Raw genomic sequence first — 18,054 nt, forward strand, 5'->3', positions numbered from 1 at the left:
AATTTATTCATTAGGTTTGTCGATTTGTTTTATAATTTTTGACAATCTCTATGTAAGCTTTGTTGTATATCCATCATAATAGCGGCATGCACTAATATAAGCAGCGCCTTCAATGTTGTAAAGCATTACAACGTGAGCTTTTCTTAACTTTAAATTTCTAGTTTCTATTCATGAGAACGGATACCCTTGCTCTCCTCCCTAAATACCATATATTTATATAGAGAACCCTAATAGTAATTCAGATGCGCCCCCCTCAAATATATATATATATATATATATATATATATATATATATATATATATATATATATATATATATATATATATATATATATATATATATATATATATATATATATATATGAGGTGCACAATGGCTTCATGTGATAAAACAACATACACATGTATATGAAAGTTTCAATTGGTAGTAAAGTCATATGTTTGAACAAACAGAGACATAATGATTAACAGCTTACTGGTGGTATAGTTTATGAAAATGAAAATTTTGATATTTCTTTCTCAAGACATATGTACATTTATTTAGTCACATTTTATTGTTATTCAAAGCACATTTATTTAAAAAAGTCATTGACTTATAGCAGAGGTTTCTCTTCCATTTGATAGTAATGTCATTTTAATAAATGCAAAAGTTTTTACAAACATTCAATGAAAAATCATCCTTAATGAACTTTTAAAAAGTAATTTTTTTGCTTATTTGTCTAAATAACATGTAAATTTTGTCTTATAAATAATTACATTCCTTTTGTTTTAGATAGATAAAAAATACATTTTGTCATTCTCTAATATTTTTTTCTATTATTTGGTACTTCACTCTTAAAAATACATCCAGTGGTTTTAACAAACACCCTCTGCAAAGTTACCCTATTTTTAACGGAGAAATTTGAGAGAATTAACTAATAAATAGCCAAATTGCAAGGCAGTGTTCGATGTAGATTTTCCCTCTTTATATACACTCCCTGATCTACCATATAAGGCAAATAAAATGAAAATCCGACACTCTAATCGCCTTCAGGCTTCCCCTGTTATCTCAGATCTCTTCCGATCTTTTAAGGTCTTTAATTACTACTACCCTACGGTATATCACCATTTTGTTGCCGCAATTAACGTTAGAGGAGCGTCCAAAAATTACACAATGAGTTCTGACCGCGAGGTAGATATTTTGATTGTAATTTGCTTGAATACATCCTATAGATGTGTGTCAAGAGGGTCTTTGAACTTCAGAAAAGCGAGTTTTTATGTCGCATTTTGTAGTGCACTGAAGTTGCATACCTGATTGTGATAAATCGCACATTGTCACAGGAGCGCGTAGTAGGAGATTGCACTGACGTCCAACGACTGATTCGACAAACAAGCTAGGGTCGTGGGACGTCAGAGTTTGTTCCACATCAAAAACTAGTCCGAATTTCTTCTGACTCTGCAAGCCTACTTATTTTTATTTGGATATTGATGTGTCGGGTTGGGGTCAGAACGATGTGCCATACAAAAATGGAATGGTAGCGGACGCGTAATTTTTCAGCAGAATTTTGAAATATTCTGTTAGATTCCGGTTTTAAGAATCATTTCTGCTTCATTCCGTTCCTAAAGTAACAAGCTCCGCCTACTCTTTATTACAGTTCAAAATGTTAACAAAACTGGGTCTCTCATTGAAAATGATCAAAACTTTGATGAAAAATGAAATTTTTGTAGCAGATTTGGTATCAGCATACAGGAAAATTATTCCAGAATCAAACTAGGTAGGTGTGACATGCACAATTTCAGCTTGAAAATCGTTACAAGCGGTTGAAGGGTGGTACTCCGTGGTACCGCTGAATCTCCAACTTTTTTGTATGGCACATCGTTCTGACCCCAACCTGATATATCAATATCCAAATAAAAAATAGAAGGGATGCAGGGGCAGAGGGAATTCGGACTAATCAAAAGCAAGGAATTTTGCCAATTTTGTTGAAATTAACTTGAGTAAATTCAAAGAAAGACAGTTGTAATTTATTGTTGGATGTGCATAGCAGCGAAACGTAGAGCTCTTTATTTTTTTGTATTTTTGAAATGTTAGATCGCAATATCCGTACGTTATAAAGTCATTTCTTCAAAACTGGAGATTTGTCATTTTTCTGCTGGATATTTGGTTTGAAAACTGGAGGTTCTTTTAATGGCATTTTTTTCACAGCATAACAAGTCAAATATGTGAGAAACTTATGGAAAACCTTGTTTCAAGTCTGTTCATGAAAAAAAATGTTGAATACTCTATTTGAATGGTTGGAATGACCCTTTTGATGAATTAACACTTTTTAATGATTTTATATATTAATGACAATATTTTCATTACAAGAACATCATAAACATAAATAACTTTTAATTTAAAAGTGTCATCATTACTATATAGCTACTGTTAATTAAATAATTTTCATTTCAAATAGTCATTACTGGCTTGGCTCCACTTTAACTTTGACTTCCATGCAGCATTGAATTTGAAATAGTACTTTGCTTTCTTGGCAGGAGGTGCTGAAGTTGAAATATTACGTTTCTGCATTTTGACATTGATGAGAGTGCTCCAAATTGAAAAATTCGCATAGTTCATCTGTTGACTTGGATAAAAAAAAAATCAAGCCATACTTTGAGTCAATTTCATTTTCAGTGGATGCATGGTCAATGTTTCCATAACCATCAAAAGATCTGATGTCCCACATCAATATTTACACAATGAGTCCCAATCGTTGGTAATAAATGGTTTAATCATTTATGCTTGTGCCACTAAAACTTGGGATAATTGTCAATCATCTCCTTTTGTTATATAATCATCATGCCTTTTAAATAATGTCACGTTGACAACCACTAAAGCTCTAAATTACTGTTAATGACCCTAATTAACATGTTCACCTGTCTACCTTAGATCAACTGGAAATGCCGCTTTTCGATCCTCTCAGATTTTTTCCTTCAGTAAATAAAAAAAAATGGCCTCCATAATTTGTTTACAGTATAACAGTTCGGATAGCGATAGATTTTCTGTTTCAACGGTAGGAAGGTTCTATTTCCGGTAGATTTGAAAAACTGCTGGTAGGTTCACATGTATGAAAATGAAAAAAAAAGATCTAAGAGCTACGATTTTGCAGCTAGGATACGCATAACTCCGTCGGACAACACTAGTATTGACATGTTTTTCATTCAATTTGAAATTTGCACACTGCTTAGTTTTCAGGGAAGATTTTTTCTGCTTTTTAGCGGGATTCAGGTAATTGAAATCCAGATTTTACCGTTACGATTCTTTTTTTTTTTACTGTTTATATATTTTCCATATTTTTCTCTGGGGGCATACAAATGTTTCAACATGTAGCTGTGCACCATGAAGCATTTTATTTACCTGTCTAACTTACCCATTTTTCAGCAGTACATTTGTGCATACTACATGTACATGTGTCCAAATTTTCTTGAACAGTGTACTATTTATTCTTACATGTTTACTGACAAACATATGGTGACAGTGGTCAAGACATGTTATGGGTCTTGTTATGTCATGAACTGTTTAGTTTCACTTCAATTGTTCATTTCTTTATTGACACTGCATTTTGTACATTTGATAGGAAAGAGAATCTGATAGATCTGTTACACCAGACTCCAGATCTGATCATGGTGATGACAGAGGTTCTAGATCAAGAAGTAGGTCTTATCACTCAGAGAGAGGAAATTACAGGCAGCGTTCCAGGTCCAGATCCAGATCTAGGGGTCACAGGAGGAGGAAATATTCTTATTCTAGGTTAATATATTCTTCAAAAGTGCCAGTCCATAGAAAATTCAGACACTGCCAATGGTAGAAGTGATTCATGGTGTAGAAAACCCCACCAAACAAATGATGCATTTTCGGTTTACATACATGTACTTGTATGTTATCTTTTTACATTTTGATAATCCTTTCTTATTCAGATCTGTACTTCGGAGAAAGTCATACATTTTTCTCCCGCTAAAATCAACCAAATCAAACCAAATCAAGAACAATAACTCTTGCAATTGAAAATTTTATGTACAATGAACTTATCTGAAAAGTGCAACAACCAAATGAAAAGCTGGTTATATGATCATAACTATTTCTGAACAAGAAATTAAAGTGAGTTTGGAGGTTTTTTTTTTCATGCATTAATCACCTGCTGTTTGATTTTTATGAAGACTGATATTTAAAATTAATTTTTGTGTAACATAAATGTATGACCTATCATTAGTTGGTCTCTTGTTCTTAACAGTTTTAATTCATGCTTTATTTGAAGTAGCTCACTAGCTGTTTTTGTAGTTGTATTCATGATATTGATCTATTCTTATTATTTCTTTCTTTTTGATCTATTTGTTGGAAATCAGCATGACACAAGTGCTTATACATGTACATGAATACAATGCTGTGCTGCACGATGAAATTGAAGTTAGTACAATATTGTGTACTTAAACACATGTTTTTATAGGACCACAAAAAATTTACAGTCCTTCAGCAGAATGGTGCTGTCGTCATTTGAATACACTTAGCATTTGTTGACACTTATTTTGATGCAATGACTTGAATATTAGTAAATCTTGATAAAATTTTTCACCATGGTACCATACCATACACCTTAAGAAAAAGGTGTACAAAAACAAGCATTTTTTAAATTTTGACTACATGTTCATGTGTATATATATATAGCCATACACTATGTGTATGGATAAGATTAGATCCCTTTATGAAATTCTTTAAAAAACAGGACGAAGTTGTTAACTAGAATGGCATTATGGATAGATCTATCACTTACTCTAAGTTGGGTGTCATCCTTGATTGTACAGTGTACATGTAGTTGACTTAGGATGTATTGTGTACAGACCAAAACATAAGTTAAAAGGTCCTGTATCACATTTTTACTTCCTCATCAGTTTTGCCAGTCTTACTGGTATTTGTTCAGGTAGAACTTTTACTGTTCAGCTTATTGAACAATGGTCCAATTTTTGGAATGCCTGTAGCATCCTGTTTTGTTAGTTTTTTTTTATGTAATATTTGGAATTGTGAGGGATTTTGCTCACAATAAGGGGATGATTGGTAACAGGGATAGAATCTGATCTTATGGAAATGAAAACTGGCATTGACCTGACAAATAGGTTTTTGGACTTTTGATTATGACTTGCCAAGAATGAACAAGCACTAGAAGTAATCAAAGTATTAAAACCAAAAATACTTCTTTAGGAACACTGCCTTTCTGTTACCTGGTTTCAATAAATTATGCCTAACAATTGGGAAATTTCCTCTGTTATGGAAAAAAGAATTTTTTTAAAACATTTTGGAGGACTCCCCATGGGATTCAGCCAAAATTCGGCTGTAAAGTAAGGCTACAAAAATAATCACAATCCATAACAAGAGCTGTTTATCATACCCCAAAATTTTGATACCCAATTATACATGTATAAATTGAAATGTTCATACACTTTACTTGTATATCATAATTTACTGATCATTATAATAAATTTTCAAATAAAATTCTTCAAATGATGTTAATGAACATGTATTTGTACTATAGGTCTAGAAGTCACAGTTATAACAGATATTCCAGGTCAAGATCAAGGTCACCTTATCGTAGAAGGTCTTCTAGATAGTAAGTACCCTAATATTGTCAGAGTCAATATTAATTAGATTAAAAATCTTATACATTTTGTAGGTATTTGTCTACATTTGTTGACATTTAAAAGACATAAAAAACAAACACATACATATATACATAAGACTGATTATTCTTGACTATTCTACATTAAATGTATACAAAATATTTGTTTTAAAAATCAAGATGGAAACGTCTTATACTTTCTTAAGAGAAATGGCATGAAATAATTATGGGAGCTCAGTGCATGCAATATCATGTTTTATGAAACACTTAAAGAGATATTGGCTGAGGCCCATTGCTGAGGTAAATATCTCTTTTAAGTGTTTCATAAAATACAATATTGCATGTACTGAGCTTTCATAACTGATGACTATTTTCTTCCATATATTGTGATTGAATAACTAGTGAGTCATTGCTCACAGATTTTTTGTTTTTAAATATATGTACACAAGAGCAGCTTGTAAGGAATGTTTGTATCATGAGGTCAGGAATCATTATTCTTAAGATTCATGTAGAAATATTTAGTTATATTTTACTAGCATTTTGATAATTGAAGCAAAATGAAAACTCAGTAGTTCTATGTGAATAATAGGAAAATTTTGGGAAAATGTCAAATACCCTTTTCACAAATTAATTTGGTCTTATATATTTTGAGATGCCAGTGTCATGTGATGTATTAATAACAATTTGGTGTAACTAATTTATGATAGCTGTATTACATTGTATTTAAGAACTTTAATATTTTAATTTCAGTTCAAGAAGTAGAAGGTAAGTATTTACATATTGAATGATGCATAGATTGAGCTAGAAAATTATGATAGACTGTGTTAGGTATCAGGAAATTTTTGTTGTCTGAGTAAAAATCGTGTCTTGGTAGTGCATAAAATGAATGAGTTGCTCATATTCCTGGGTTTCAATATTGAATTCTTCTTAGGGTACGGTTAAATGTTTTATTTATAAAAAAAACACTGACATGCTTCACAACGTATGATTGTGAACAATTGAAAGATCAAAAGAGCGGATGTTTTTTATTGGTTTTTTTTTGTTACAATTCTTAAAACATTGTGGTTAATGTTAATAACAAAAATAAATTCAGTTCTTAATTATGTTTTACCTTTTTTCTAGTCGATCCCCTTATTATAAAGAGAGAAATAATTACTCAAAACGATCTGGCTATGGAAGGAGCTACAGCAGATCACCACCCAGATACAGGGGAGGAAGGGTAAGTTACATGTGTTAGTCATCACCACCCAGATACAGGGGAGGAAGGGTAAGTTACATGTGTTAGTCATCACCACCCAGATACAGGGGAGGAAGGGTAAGTTACATGTGTTAGTCACCACCACCCAGATACAGGGGAGGAAGGGTAAGTTACATGTGTTAGTCTTGACAAGGTAGATTATTGAAATTGTTGTCTTTATTGAATTCCTTACGTCTAATCCCAATCAAATTTTAAAGCTGTATCAAGTTAAAATGGTTGTCCATATTTCCCCCAACTGCAGTCTTCACTATTAAGCAGTAGTCTGGGGTCCAAGGCTTGTCAAATGTAGGTGGGCCTATAAAATTAACTACTACAGGCCAACAGTCACTATATAAAAATTTCTGAAAAATGTATTTCAGGCCTGTTAGTGGTCAGTGTTGGTGCCATGTGAAGTATTTTACGATTACTGTAAACATACTAATTTTCGCTATTTTCACGGTGGACAGAAAACCTTGAAAAATAGTACACGCAGAATTGATTTTTAACACTATATAACGCTAATCTTTTTTTTTTTTGAAACCACGAAAATTGATACCCGCAAATATGTTCACTTGACAGAATCTGTGAAAATTAGCAACCGCGAAAATTAATACGTTTAAGGTATCTATTTTGGATTCAGATCTTTATCTTAGTAGTGCCAGTATGGCAGTAGTCGTTGAAGTTAACAAGTCTAAAGAAATGCCCCTGCCGTGTTTAAATCAAATATCTTGAAGTTGAAATTTCTTGTGATAATAAGCTTTATGTTTAACAGCAGTTTTTTTGCAGTTTTAAAAACCGCAAATTCTGACTTTTCACTTAAAGAATTCAGCATGATGTAATTAACCATTGAGTTGTTTTCATGAAAATCTGTTGATCCTTGTTGGAGTTACTGTCGACTGCAAAAAATTGCAGATGAATCATGATGATATGATGATGTCGTTGTTGTTGTCATTGTTTTATTTTTCATTTCTGTGCATCAATTTCAGTTGTAGTGAACTGAATGTCATGAAATTTTGATATAATGTTTCTTGCTTCTAGTTGATTTTTCCTTTTGCTTTCATTTTTAAATGTCAACTCCGAAGCCTCAAGTGCCAATGTTTTTAAACTTTATAGTTTTATTTGATTTTTTTGCTTCAGGACACTTCTCCAATGTCAAACAGAAGAAGACATGTTGGGAACAGGGTACGTACATTTAGATATTCAATTGAGCACTCTGGAATCATTGCTTGAACCCCATTTTAAACAAGTACTATCTTTAAAAAAAGATAGCTGACGCAGTAAAATTTGGGGTTTTTTTTAACCTATATTTTCATCAGAAAATAACGCATGGCCCGCAATTTCAATTTCCTTTTTCGAACACCAGTAAGTTATTAGTATTTGGCTAATCTGGAAACAGAATTTTGATCAGGTGACTTGCGTTTCCATGGTCAAAGGGTAAAAAGCGAAACTATACCGACTGTCGGAAAAATTCTAAAGGATACATAAACAATGGTAACATCTCTTCAAATTTACGTCTTTAACTTTTTTTACCTTTATTTTAGCAAAAATGAGGATTATAGTTTTATTTTCTATTCTTCTGACATTTATGATTTTTTCTGCTAAATGGACAAGGTCATAATGAGATGAAAGTAGTATATTTTAGGGCAAGCGTCTCTCTTGCTTCTTTTTTAGGACAAACCTGAGCCAACTCGTTGCCTTGGTATATTTGGTCTGAGTTTATATACACAGGAGAGGGACTTGCGGGATGTTTTCAGTAGATATGGAGCTATATCAGAAGTACAAGTGGTATATGACAGACAGGTATGTTATATCAATGACAATTTTGAGTACCCACTTTAATAAGAATGTTATTTGCTCATTTTAAAAAATAATGATTTCAAAGGGATGTGAAATCATTAAGAAGAGAAAAATGGATGGGTCAGTGTGCTCATTTTTGAGATATAAGCATTTGAAATTTTGGTGGGAAAAGGTTTTCTCTAGATCTTTCATAGGTTCTGACTTAGAAGGTGTATCTATTAAAAGTGTGTTTCATGAAATAATGAAAAGAAAAGTGGTTGAAATGCTACGAAATGGATAAAACCAGAGGAGTACAAAAGTCTGACAAAAATGTCGGAACATGACCAGCAAATATCCTTAATAAGTGTGGTCTGACTTAAATTGCAATCATCAAACTCTTGAAGGATTGATTTCAAATTTGGTGTGTGGCTTAATTGGGCATATGTTGTAAATGGTTTTGGTTGCTGCTCAAAGCTGTGACTTGAATTTTATTAGTTAACTTTTCATCACTTTATGGTACTGACTTGTTTGATCTATTACCACAAAAAATATTGTGTAAATACATATAAAATAATAAGTGTATATGTCAAAGAGACAACAACCCCACCTGGATGAAAATGTTAGCCCAAGGGTACCTATCAGTCTTCTATGAGCAACGAAGAAACCCACATACCACAGGGAAGATTGCAGCTGACCCCCAAATAGTATATTTGTGTTTATCTCTTGTAACCAATTTGTCAGGGAAAATTGTGCATTAATAGAAATTGATATTTCAAGGGAAAAGGTATGTTTTCAATGTTTAACTTTATTTAGATCATTGATGACTATAAGTTTTAAAAAAATGTAACAAAAAACCAAAATATTATTGCAATGATATATTTCTTACAAAAATGGAAATATTTGACTGTTACAATGTTCGGGTGTTTTACCTACTTTCATCATCATTTCATGTTCATTTTATCATCCGTTTCATGTTCATTGTCTGAATATAGCTGAAATATTGCTGCTCGGACGTTAAACCCCAACAATCAATCAATCCTACTGAAGAATATATATTACTGTGTAATAAAAAAATCCTATTTTTTTTTTCAGAGTGGAAGGTCTCGAGGGTTTGCATTTATTTACTTTAAAACTGTTGAGGATGCAATCGAGGTAAGTTTTTTTAAAGGTTAAGAAAAATAGCATTGTTATCAGCTGTTAAGTAGGAGGGAAGAATTAAAAATTATTCATATTGAGCTGTGCAAAGGGGTGTGAGCTTTACAGTTATAACATTTATCTTAATTTCCCTGAAGGTTCCCCAATAAGCCAACACAAAAGTTTATGTCCTGGAAGTAGCAAAAATTACTGTCCTTACTGAGAAAATTTAACATTTCAATAATCCAAAGAAATAATGATATACAGTAAAAGGTTAAATATCAGTAAGTAACATCTTCTTTCCTAATAGTTTTGACCCTTTATAATATTTTTAAATAAAGAAGTGAATATGATCTGATAAAAGTTAGGAAAATTTGGATGTACATACATATCCTTCTCTGTTGTACTATTGCTCCATTTCCTGTGCCTAACCCATCTGACAAAATTATAACCTTGATTGTATTATCCACGTTAATTCGTGTCTTGAGGGCAAAAATGAAACTTGATAGTGAAGCTCACCATGTTCACTTATAAAAGTAATGTCTACTCCATATTAGTGCAAAGTGTTATTTTAACATAAATTCTTGTTACATACAGAATATTAGCCAATTGGTTTTTGAAACTGGCTTTATCATGCACATCTCAGGTCGAGCCCGTTAGGACAAGCCTGAGATTACTGTGAGAAAGTCAGTATCAAAAACCAAAACAAAATGGCACTTCCAATAAAATCCATATTAAATTACTTTCATTTTCTCATGGTCATTTTCATTTGTCGTTGTCCTATTTAGGGAACATCTGTATTTTATAATATGAATTATAGTTCACAGATATATCCATATCCTTTGGACACTTTTTTGTAGGTATTAATTATTTTATCCCACAATTGAATTACTATAAACTATGGTATTTATTTGACTTGTAGGCAAAAGACAGAAGTGCTGGTACAGAGATTGATGGGAGGAGAATCAGAGTGGATTACTCCATTACAGAAAGAGCACACACGCCAACTCCTGGAATTTATTTAGGCAAACCAACGACGTAAGGGCATCATCAAAATAATCAAGGCAAAACTAGATCATTTTTGAATTAATAGAAATTTACAATTGTATATGCTGCTAATTGTAAAAAAAAATTGATCCCATACTTATTCTTTTATTTCCTGAAACAAAGGAACATTTAAGGAGGTAGACTTAAGGTAAGGGACACAACTCTTACAAATCATTGGAACATTTGTATTCAGCATTTTACATCAATCTCATGTAAGCATTGAAATAACTTGGATTTATTTCATTTTGTTTCAAGTGAAAGCTTGATAGGCTTGGGTGGAATTGAATATGATACAAACAGATCACTGATTTCAAGAGTTATGTCCCTTACCCTAGGTTGTTGAGTTTATTAATGCTTTAATCTGCATTTTAATTTTGGATTCTGGACCAAATCATATTTTCAAATCTTTCAAAATATAGCGAAGGCTGTCTAAACAGAACCCTGAATAATCTGAAAACCTGTCTAATCCAGACAATTCTTGTAGTCCCTGTATATAAGTAAAAATGAACCTGTGAAAACCACCATGTAAGCCTTGTCTAAACTGAACAAGTTGCACATTCCAAAAGATGTTTGTTTGGACAGGTTTATAGATTTATAGATAACACTTTTTTCATCTGTCTGTCTGTGTGTTCATGTAAGATTTATAAGTAATTTTTAAGTTATTTATTAGTAATTTTTTAGGTGGTTCATAATGGAAATTTTTGTAGTAGATTTTTAACTTCTATTGGAGGAATGCTTATATATTTGGTATATTGCTTTTTCATGATGACTTGTACCGTTTCTCCTTTTGACTGAAATAGTTGAGTGGGGGTATTTTCAGCACAGCATAGTGTGTGACATCTTGTTGTGTTTGATATTGGTTTTAATGCTGTTGTCATATAGGAACATTTGTTGTCCATACATTATCTGGAGTATAAATTCATGAGTATTTTGATCTCACTGTTATGAAACATAAATTGTGCCATACCAAAAAAAAAAAAAAAGGTTGGGATTGATTTTGGTGGTTGTCTCTGGAACCATTTAGAAATAAGGAATCAAAGGAAGCTAGAAACAAACATTTTCCTGATGACAAGACAATAAACGACTGTAGTAAAAGTAAAAGTGTTTTAAATTGTATCACAAGGTGCTGTACCTCAAAAGAAAATCTGAAATTGATTTTTGAGGTTATGACACGTATCATTTTTGAAAAAAAATATGGCCTGAACCAATCATTTCCCATGTTTCTTGGCAAAAACATAGGGAAAAAAAGGGGTCTGACATAAACTATTCCTTAAAGATAATAAATTTTGTATGCAAAGTTCTTACTTGTTTTAAAGTTCTTAGAACATTTGTTTTCTGGTCTGAATTTTACCCAATTTCAAGCATTTAATCTCAAACTAAATTTAGAGCTGCCTTGACTTTGAATGTTGTATCCTCATTCATCCTAGGATTTATCTTTGCAGTTGTATCAGGCTGTGCCTTGTTAAGCATTTCATATTAAATAATATTTTATATAATATTACATAATTTTGTATAAGCTTTAATAAATAAAGTGAAATAAATGTAATATGAATTATTCTGTAGTATGAAGCTTTTGTTGTAAAATGAAATTTCATATTACATAATATTTCATGTAATATTACACAATAATTTCAAATAATGTATGAAATGTTTTAATTTTTTGTGTCTGATTATTTCAGGCCTCCAAGAGAAAGGTAATGTATCAGTGCCTTAGAGTAATAAGTGAGTAGGGCTCTAGAACTTTAATTAATAATTAATTTATCCTAATTACTTGTGATGTCTGTAGTTTTTATTACCGGTAGTTGAAAAATTTAACGTGTATAAGAATTGAAAAAAAAAACCATTTCTATTGAATGTGTTATTCCTACATGTAAGTTAGGAGGTCAAGGATTGATTATCATTTATTGCAATTTTTAAGTCCAAAAATTAATAGGTTGTAACATTCAGATTCTTCATTCACATGAAAACAAAATTTAGTTCTTTTAGAGATACCTGCCATTGCTGTTTCACAGAAAGAAAAATCAAGATAAGCTTAGTTAACTTGGTTAAGTCAATAATACTGAACTTTTTCTCGTGGCAACCTTTGGCAAAAAGTAATGTAGTTATTATCATGAAAGATTTATTTTTTTAGTAGTCGAGGCGGTGGGCGCTATAGGTCCCCATCACCTTACCACAGCCGTAGAAGTCGTTACTCTAGGTCCAGATCAAGATCATATTCACCACGTAAGTTTATTCAGTAGGCCATGTGGTCTAGAGTGTTGGAACTTAGGGCAGTTGGTGTTGCCATTGATGTTATAGCAGAGAAGGGGTTTGAATCCCCCCCTGAGGGAGTGACCAAATCTGCATTGCAACTTAATATTTATATGCATCCTTGTATCAACATTCTATGTTGATCCTTATCAGGCATGCTGTATGTCTGTATATTAATGCACTAGCAGTAAGATGTAGAGAGTTCCCACATCCAATTAGGCCATCATAAAAAAATCCTAGATTCTCGTCCAATTTTTAAAATTATGGGTGGGTGGGCAAATTTTATTTTTTATTTTTATCAATTTAAGTGAAACATGCTATCAATTTGACCTTAATTAGGAAAAAATCAGAATGAAATTGTTCAGGGAGGGTGAAAAAATTGGGTCAGGATAGGATGGGATGAGAGTCTAGGATATCTTTCTATTTTGGCCTTAGACTAATTATATATAATAATGTTGCAAAATGTGATGAGTATTCACCACACTGCTCCATTGGATCATAATTGGGACAGAGTATATAATGTAAGTTGTGAATTTTTCAGTCTGTTATAATATATATTTGAAGTCTTAAATAATTTTTCAAAACTCTTCTTCTCTGAAACTACAGTACCAATTTAAACCAAACTTGGTATGAATGGTCCTTAGGATATTCTTCATAAAAGCGATATTGGGATTCTTGATCTGTTAAAAATTGTAGTCGCCATAACTAAAAATAGAACAATGGTCAGACAGTTTTTGCATATATCTCCAAAACCGTTATGTTTAGCAAAATCCTAGTACGGGGTAAAATTTTATAGCTTGATGAGATCTAGTTTTGATCAAATTTTTCATGTAAATCTGTTAAGCCAAGTTGTTGTTGCCTTTTTTAGATGATTTTTGTTTTTTTTTTATGTTATAACGTTATTAAATCTTTACGTTTGACACTACTAGACTAATAGGAACCAAAGTTAGTATGAATGTACCTTAGGATATTCTGCCTCAAACTGATGTTGATATTTTGGTCTTGGGCCGCTGTTACTAAAAATGGGACATAAGGGTCAGACAGCAATTTTTCACTTATTTATCTGAAACCAAAAATCTCTGACGCTACTGGACCAATTAGCCTTAACATTGTATGAAAGTTTCTGAGGATATTCTGCCTAGAACTGATGTGGGGATTTTTGATCCATCTACAAAAAATGTCTTTGTTGCTAAAAATAGAATAAGGGGTTGGACAGTAGTTTTTCACATATATCTCCAAAATCATGTGGTTTCACCAAACTCTGACATGTTTTAAAAGTGTTCAACATTTGGAAATCTATCTGTTGTTAAATTTGCAGGAAATTCTGTTTACCTTTGTTCTAATTTTTGCCCTTTTTGGTAGGTCTTTATATGCTATTTTTGATGTTATTATTTTAAAAAATCTTCATTGAAATAAATGGACAGAATTCAGCGGAAGATGATAAGATTGTTCCTCAGGTATAAGCGTTATGAATTTTTGTCTTGGTTCCTTTGAGGTCAGGGTAAGGTAAGGTAAATTTTATTTTATGTCGGTGAATACACACCTGTATACAAGTCATCAACTTACATAAGCTCTGTAAAGGTTTTTAACTGATGGCCAGATTTATGACTGTTTGGCAAATGTGAGCTTCTTGCATGGTCACCAGGGTCACTCACAGTTTTTAATGTATACTTATTCTATGTTCATATTGGTATAGTAGAAAGTATTTTTTAAAATTTGCATATGTATGTTTATCAGGGATGATTTATTTCCGCTTTTTAGCGGAATTCTGCTATTTCAAATTGGATTTTACCGTTACGATTCTTTTTTTTCTGTATACTTATTTCCGGTTTTGCCAATTTCTGCTTTGTAGACAGCGTAAAATCATCCCTGATTTGTATATAATCAGGTATATTGTATGTAAATTGGTAGTTGGCCAGGTTTATTACCTTGTCATGACTGTGTTGTCTTTTATCTAGGTCGATATTAATATCAACAAAGCAGAGATCATCAGATTTTATACAAAACAGTGCTGGTCCAGAAACTCATGCCCTATTTTTAGGGATGATTTAACAGAACAAAATGAAATGACTGATCTGATATTCATCATTCACATGTAAACTTTGTTGGTTTTGTACATCATGTCATATCTTACTTTTTGTTACACTTTTCAATCATTTTTTACAGCCAGGATTTGAATTACAATATTTTTGTTTCTTGAAATTGCATTGAATAAGTATTCTCTGATAACTTATACTTAAGTATTTACAGTTGTTCAGGAGAGGTTTTCAAAAAGATTATTATTTAGATAAAGAAGAAATTGATAATTTTGACGTTATTGATGATTCATTAAGTAAACAATCTCCATTAAGTGTAAGTTTCTGCTAGTTTCTAGACCATGACGTAATACAATATTTCAGTTTTCATTTAATTAATTAATGCCATGATTGGAAAAAAAAACTTTAAAATTTGTTGATTTTGTCTTGAATCTTGATGCAGAGTCATCTGCCATGTTTGGTTATGTTTTATAACTATTATGCAAAGAACGACAGTTAACAACTAATTTAAAAAAGAAACCAAATTGAACAATTGATTTTTTTGTTTATGATTGATTGCAAAATATGTTCTGTAATTTCATTATCCAAATGTAGTATACACTACAATTCAAGTGCAGTATACACTACAATTCTAGTGCTGTATATGCTACAATGCAAGTGCAGTATACACTACAATTCAAGTGCAGTATACACTACAATAAATAACACTGGACTGAAATATAGATTTGACATTTCTGGTCAAATTTGTTGGTATTGAGATGGACATTTTGATAAATTTACATGATTCTTACAAAGACTGGTACTGAAATTTTAATACTAGAGAAATTGCAGTAAGTCAAACAAAAAACTGCTATTCTGACAATTTGTTGTTAACTTTTGTTTTGTTTGCATAATATAATTGTTATAAAATATTTTTCTCGACCAGAACTTGTTATGAATATAATGAGATAATTATTAAAGCTATCCATCATTATATTCATTACGACTTACTACTGTAAATTAAGAAATTATTGATTATTAATATTTTTGTATTTTATTGTTTTAATTGAAAATGCCATTTTGACAAAGCTCTGTTGAATTAGAATAAGTTTTGAATCTGTTACATTTGTAAAAAATATAAAAAAACATTGCACAGATTTCAGAATACAAAGTATATGTATCCCATACTTGATATGAATTGTAAATATACTTCAATCTTAGATGAACCTAAGACCAGTACTTCATCTCAACTTGTGTCCTAATGTCTTGGAATTTATTGTATAATATGTAAAGGCCATTTCTAAGATATGAAGGCGAACATTCTAGACCAAAAACTTAAGTAACTTTTGGTATGTAGATAATTTTTCAGAAAGTATGTATAGATATCCCGTTAAAATGACTTGCTCTTTTTACTGGTAGTTTTACACAAGTTGTATCTTTATTGTTAAGAAGTTTTGTACAGAGGAACTTAGTAAACTCATTTTCTTTGTTTTAAACTAGAGAATTAACATATATTCTTTGTATTATAAAAGGTTGAGAAGAATGTGTTGGTGGAACTAATAAGAAAAATTCAGGATTATGAAGAGGTTATAGAAGATTGATAAGGAAAGTGTAATGAAGAGGGAATATTTTTAAGAAGATTTTTTTGGCAGTAATATTAATATGTTGAAGAAGAACGAAGAAATTGAAGAAGATATTTGGCTTTGTTCTAAATTTTCATGACAATTAGAAGATGTGTTTAAAAAATCTGAAGACGTGAAGATTTCAGTAGGAAAATAATTTGATTTTTGGAATTAGAAGATAGGTTACAAGCAAGAAGAAAACTGGTCATGAAGATTTTTTTGAAAGCTGAGAGGGTAAGGTTTCAGCAAAGATTTTTGGAAATGTCTAAACGCAATGAATTTAAAATGTAGCTGACACTTAACAAAAAATAGTTAAAAGTAAGTCTTGACCAAGAAATTTGTCTGAAAACTAGATTTTTTTATTATTTTTAAATCAATTTGACAATTACTAGAAAAACAGATGTTGTATAACTTCTAGGTGAGACCAACTATTTGGTCTGCTTTGGTAGCAGTTCAGTTGATCATGACTATGTTGCACAAAAAGTTCAACTAATTTGTATGAGATCTACATACCATAATAGACGATTCATTATCATTAAAGTCCATGTACACTGAATTGAGCTATGTGCAACTAAGTCCAGGGCTTTTAGTTCACCAGGTTGAATTTGTGGCATTTAAAATGAAGGAGTTAAAAAATGAATTCTGTTTTTAGGCCTGAAGAAATGAAGCCTCTTCATGAAGATCAGAGGTATGGTCTATAAGTGGCTTACTATTTCAAATCAGTTGTGTTCACGACTGATTGTCTGAGTTTCATATTTTGTAAGACAGGTAAAGAGTGGAATAGATTCATTAGACTTTGAAGAAGATAGTGGTTATGCAGTGTTCTAGGATTATTCAAAATCCAGGTTTCCATGGGAAAACTCCAAATGAAGATTAACTTTCCCAAACTTGAAATTTGCTTTGCGAATATTACAAATCCTTTAGAAAATGCAACTTTCCTACTTACCAAAGGGAATGTGGAGCATAGTTAACAAATTTCCGGCACCAAAATTGCACTTTGCCCTGGGTGATGGGAAAGTGGAATCCTAGAACACTGTTATGAAACGTTTGATTGTTATAATACATGTATGTGTCTACAATAAAAATATGATGCCTCCTTTTTTGTCTGTTTATTTATAAAATTTGAGAAACCAACCCAGTTAAAAAAAATCAAAGCTAGGAAAATTTACATACCAAATTCATAATTAGTCTATACAGCTCGAAAAAAAAACTTCGTGGATGTATAATGGTATCATGCTATTATTGTCAGCAGCCTTGGTGTCGGTAAATTTTTATTGATTTACAATAACATATTGAAAATTTTGACCTTTTTTCAAAATTTTAACACATTGCTCCTAGGGGTGTGG

General features: G+C 31.6%; 1 protein-coding gene across 5 annotated transcripts; it reads left to right on the forward strand.

Moving 5' to 3' along the window:
- Window positions 1-1,079: 1,079 nt before the first annotated feature.
- Window positions 1,080-17,804, forward strand: LOC148603125 (transformer-2 protein homolog beta-like). 5 transcript variants are annotated; one of them, XR_015916436.1, is made up of 13 exons: window positions 1,080-1,171; window positions 3,597-3,769; window positions 5,544-5,618; window positions 6,378-6,392; window positions 6,750-6,846; window positions 8,002-8,046; window positions 8,536-8,664; window positions 9,733-9,792; window positions 10,697-10,812; window positions 12,501-12,515; window positions 12,953-13,044; window positions 15,030-16,942; window positions 17,361-17,804. XR_015916436.1 is itself a non-coding variant. In XM_088552105.1 (12 exons), exons 1-12 carry the CDS (start codon window positions 1,154-1,156, stop codon window positions 15,038-15,040), a joined length of 846 nt encoding a protein of 281 aa, XP_088408231.1. In that variant the 5' UTR covers window positions 1,080-1,153; the 3' UTR covers window positions 15,041-17,804. The 5 variants fall into 5 exon arrangements, 4 of the variants coding, with proteins under 4 accessions (XP_088408231.1, XP_088408233.1, XP_088408232.1 ...); XM_088552105.1 differs by having other exon boundaries at window positions 15,030-17,804; XM_088552107.1 differs by having other exon boundaries at window positions 16,619-17,804.
- Window positions 17,805-18,054: the final 250 nt, after the last annotated feature.

The sequence above is a fragment of the Perna viridis genome, chromosome 11, assembly GCF_037379345.1.
Source record: "Perna viridis isolate PV_CMFRI_1.1 ecotype Kerala chromosome 11, ASM3737934v1, whole genome shotgun sequence".
NCBI classification, from domain to species: Eukaryota; Metazoa; Mollusca; class Bivalvia; order Mytilida; family Mytilidae; genus Perna; species Perna viridis.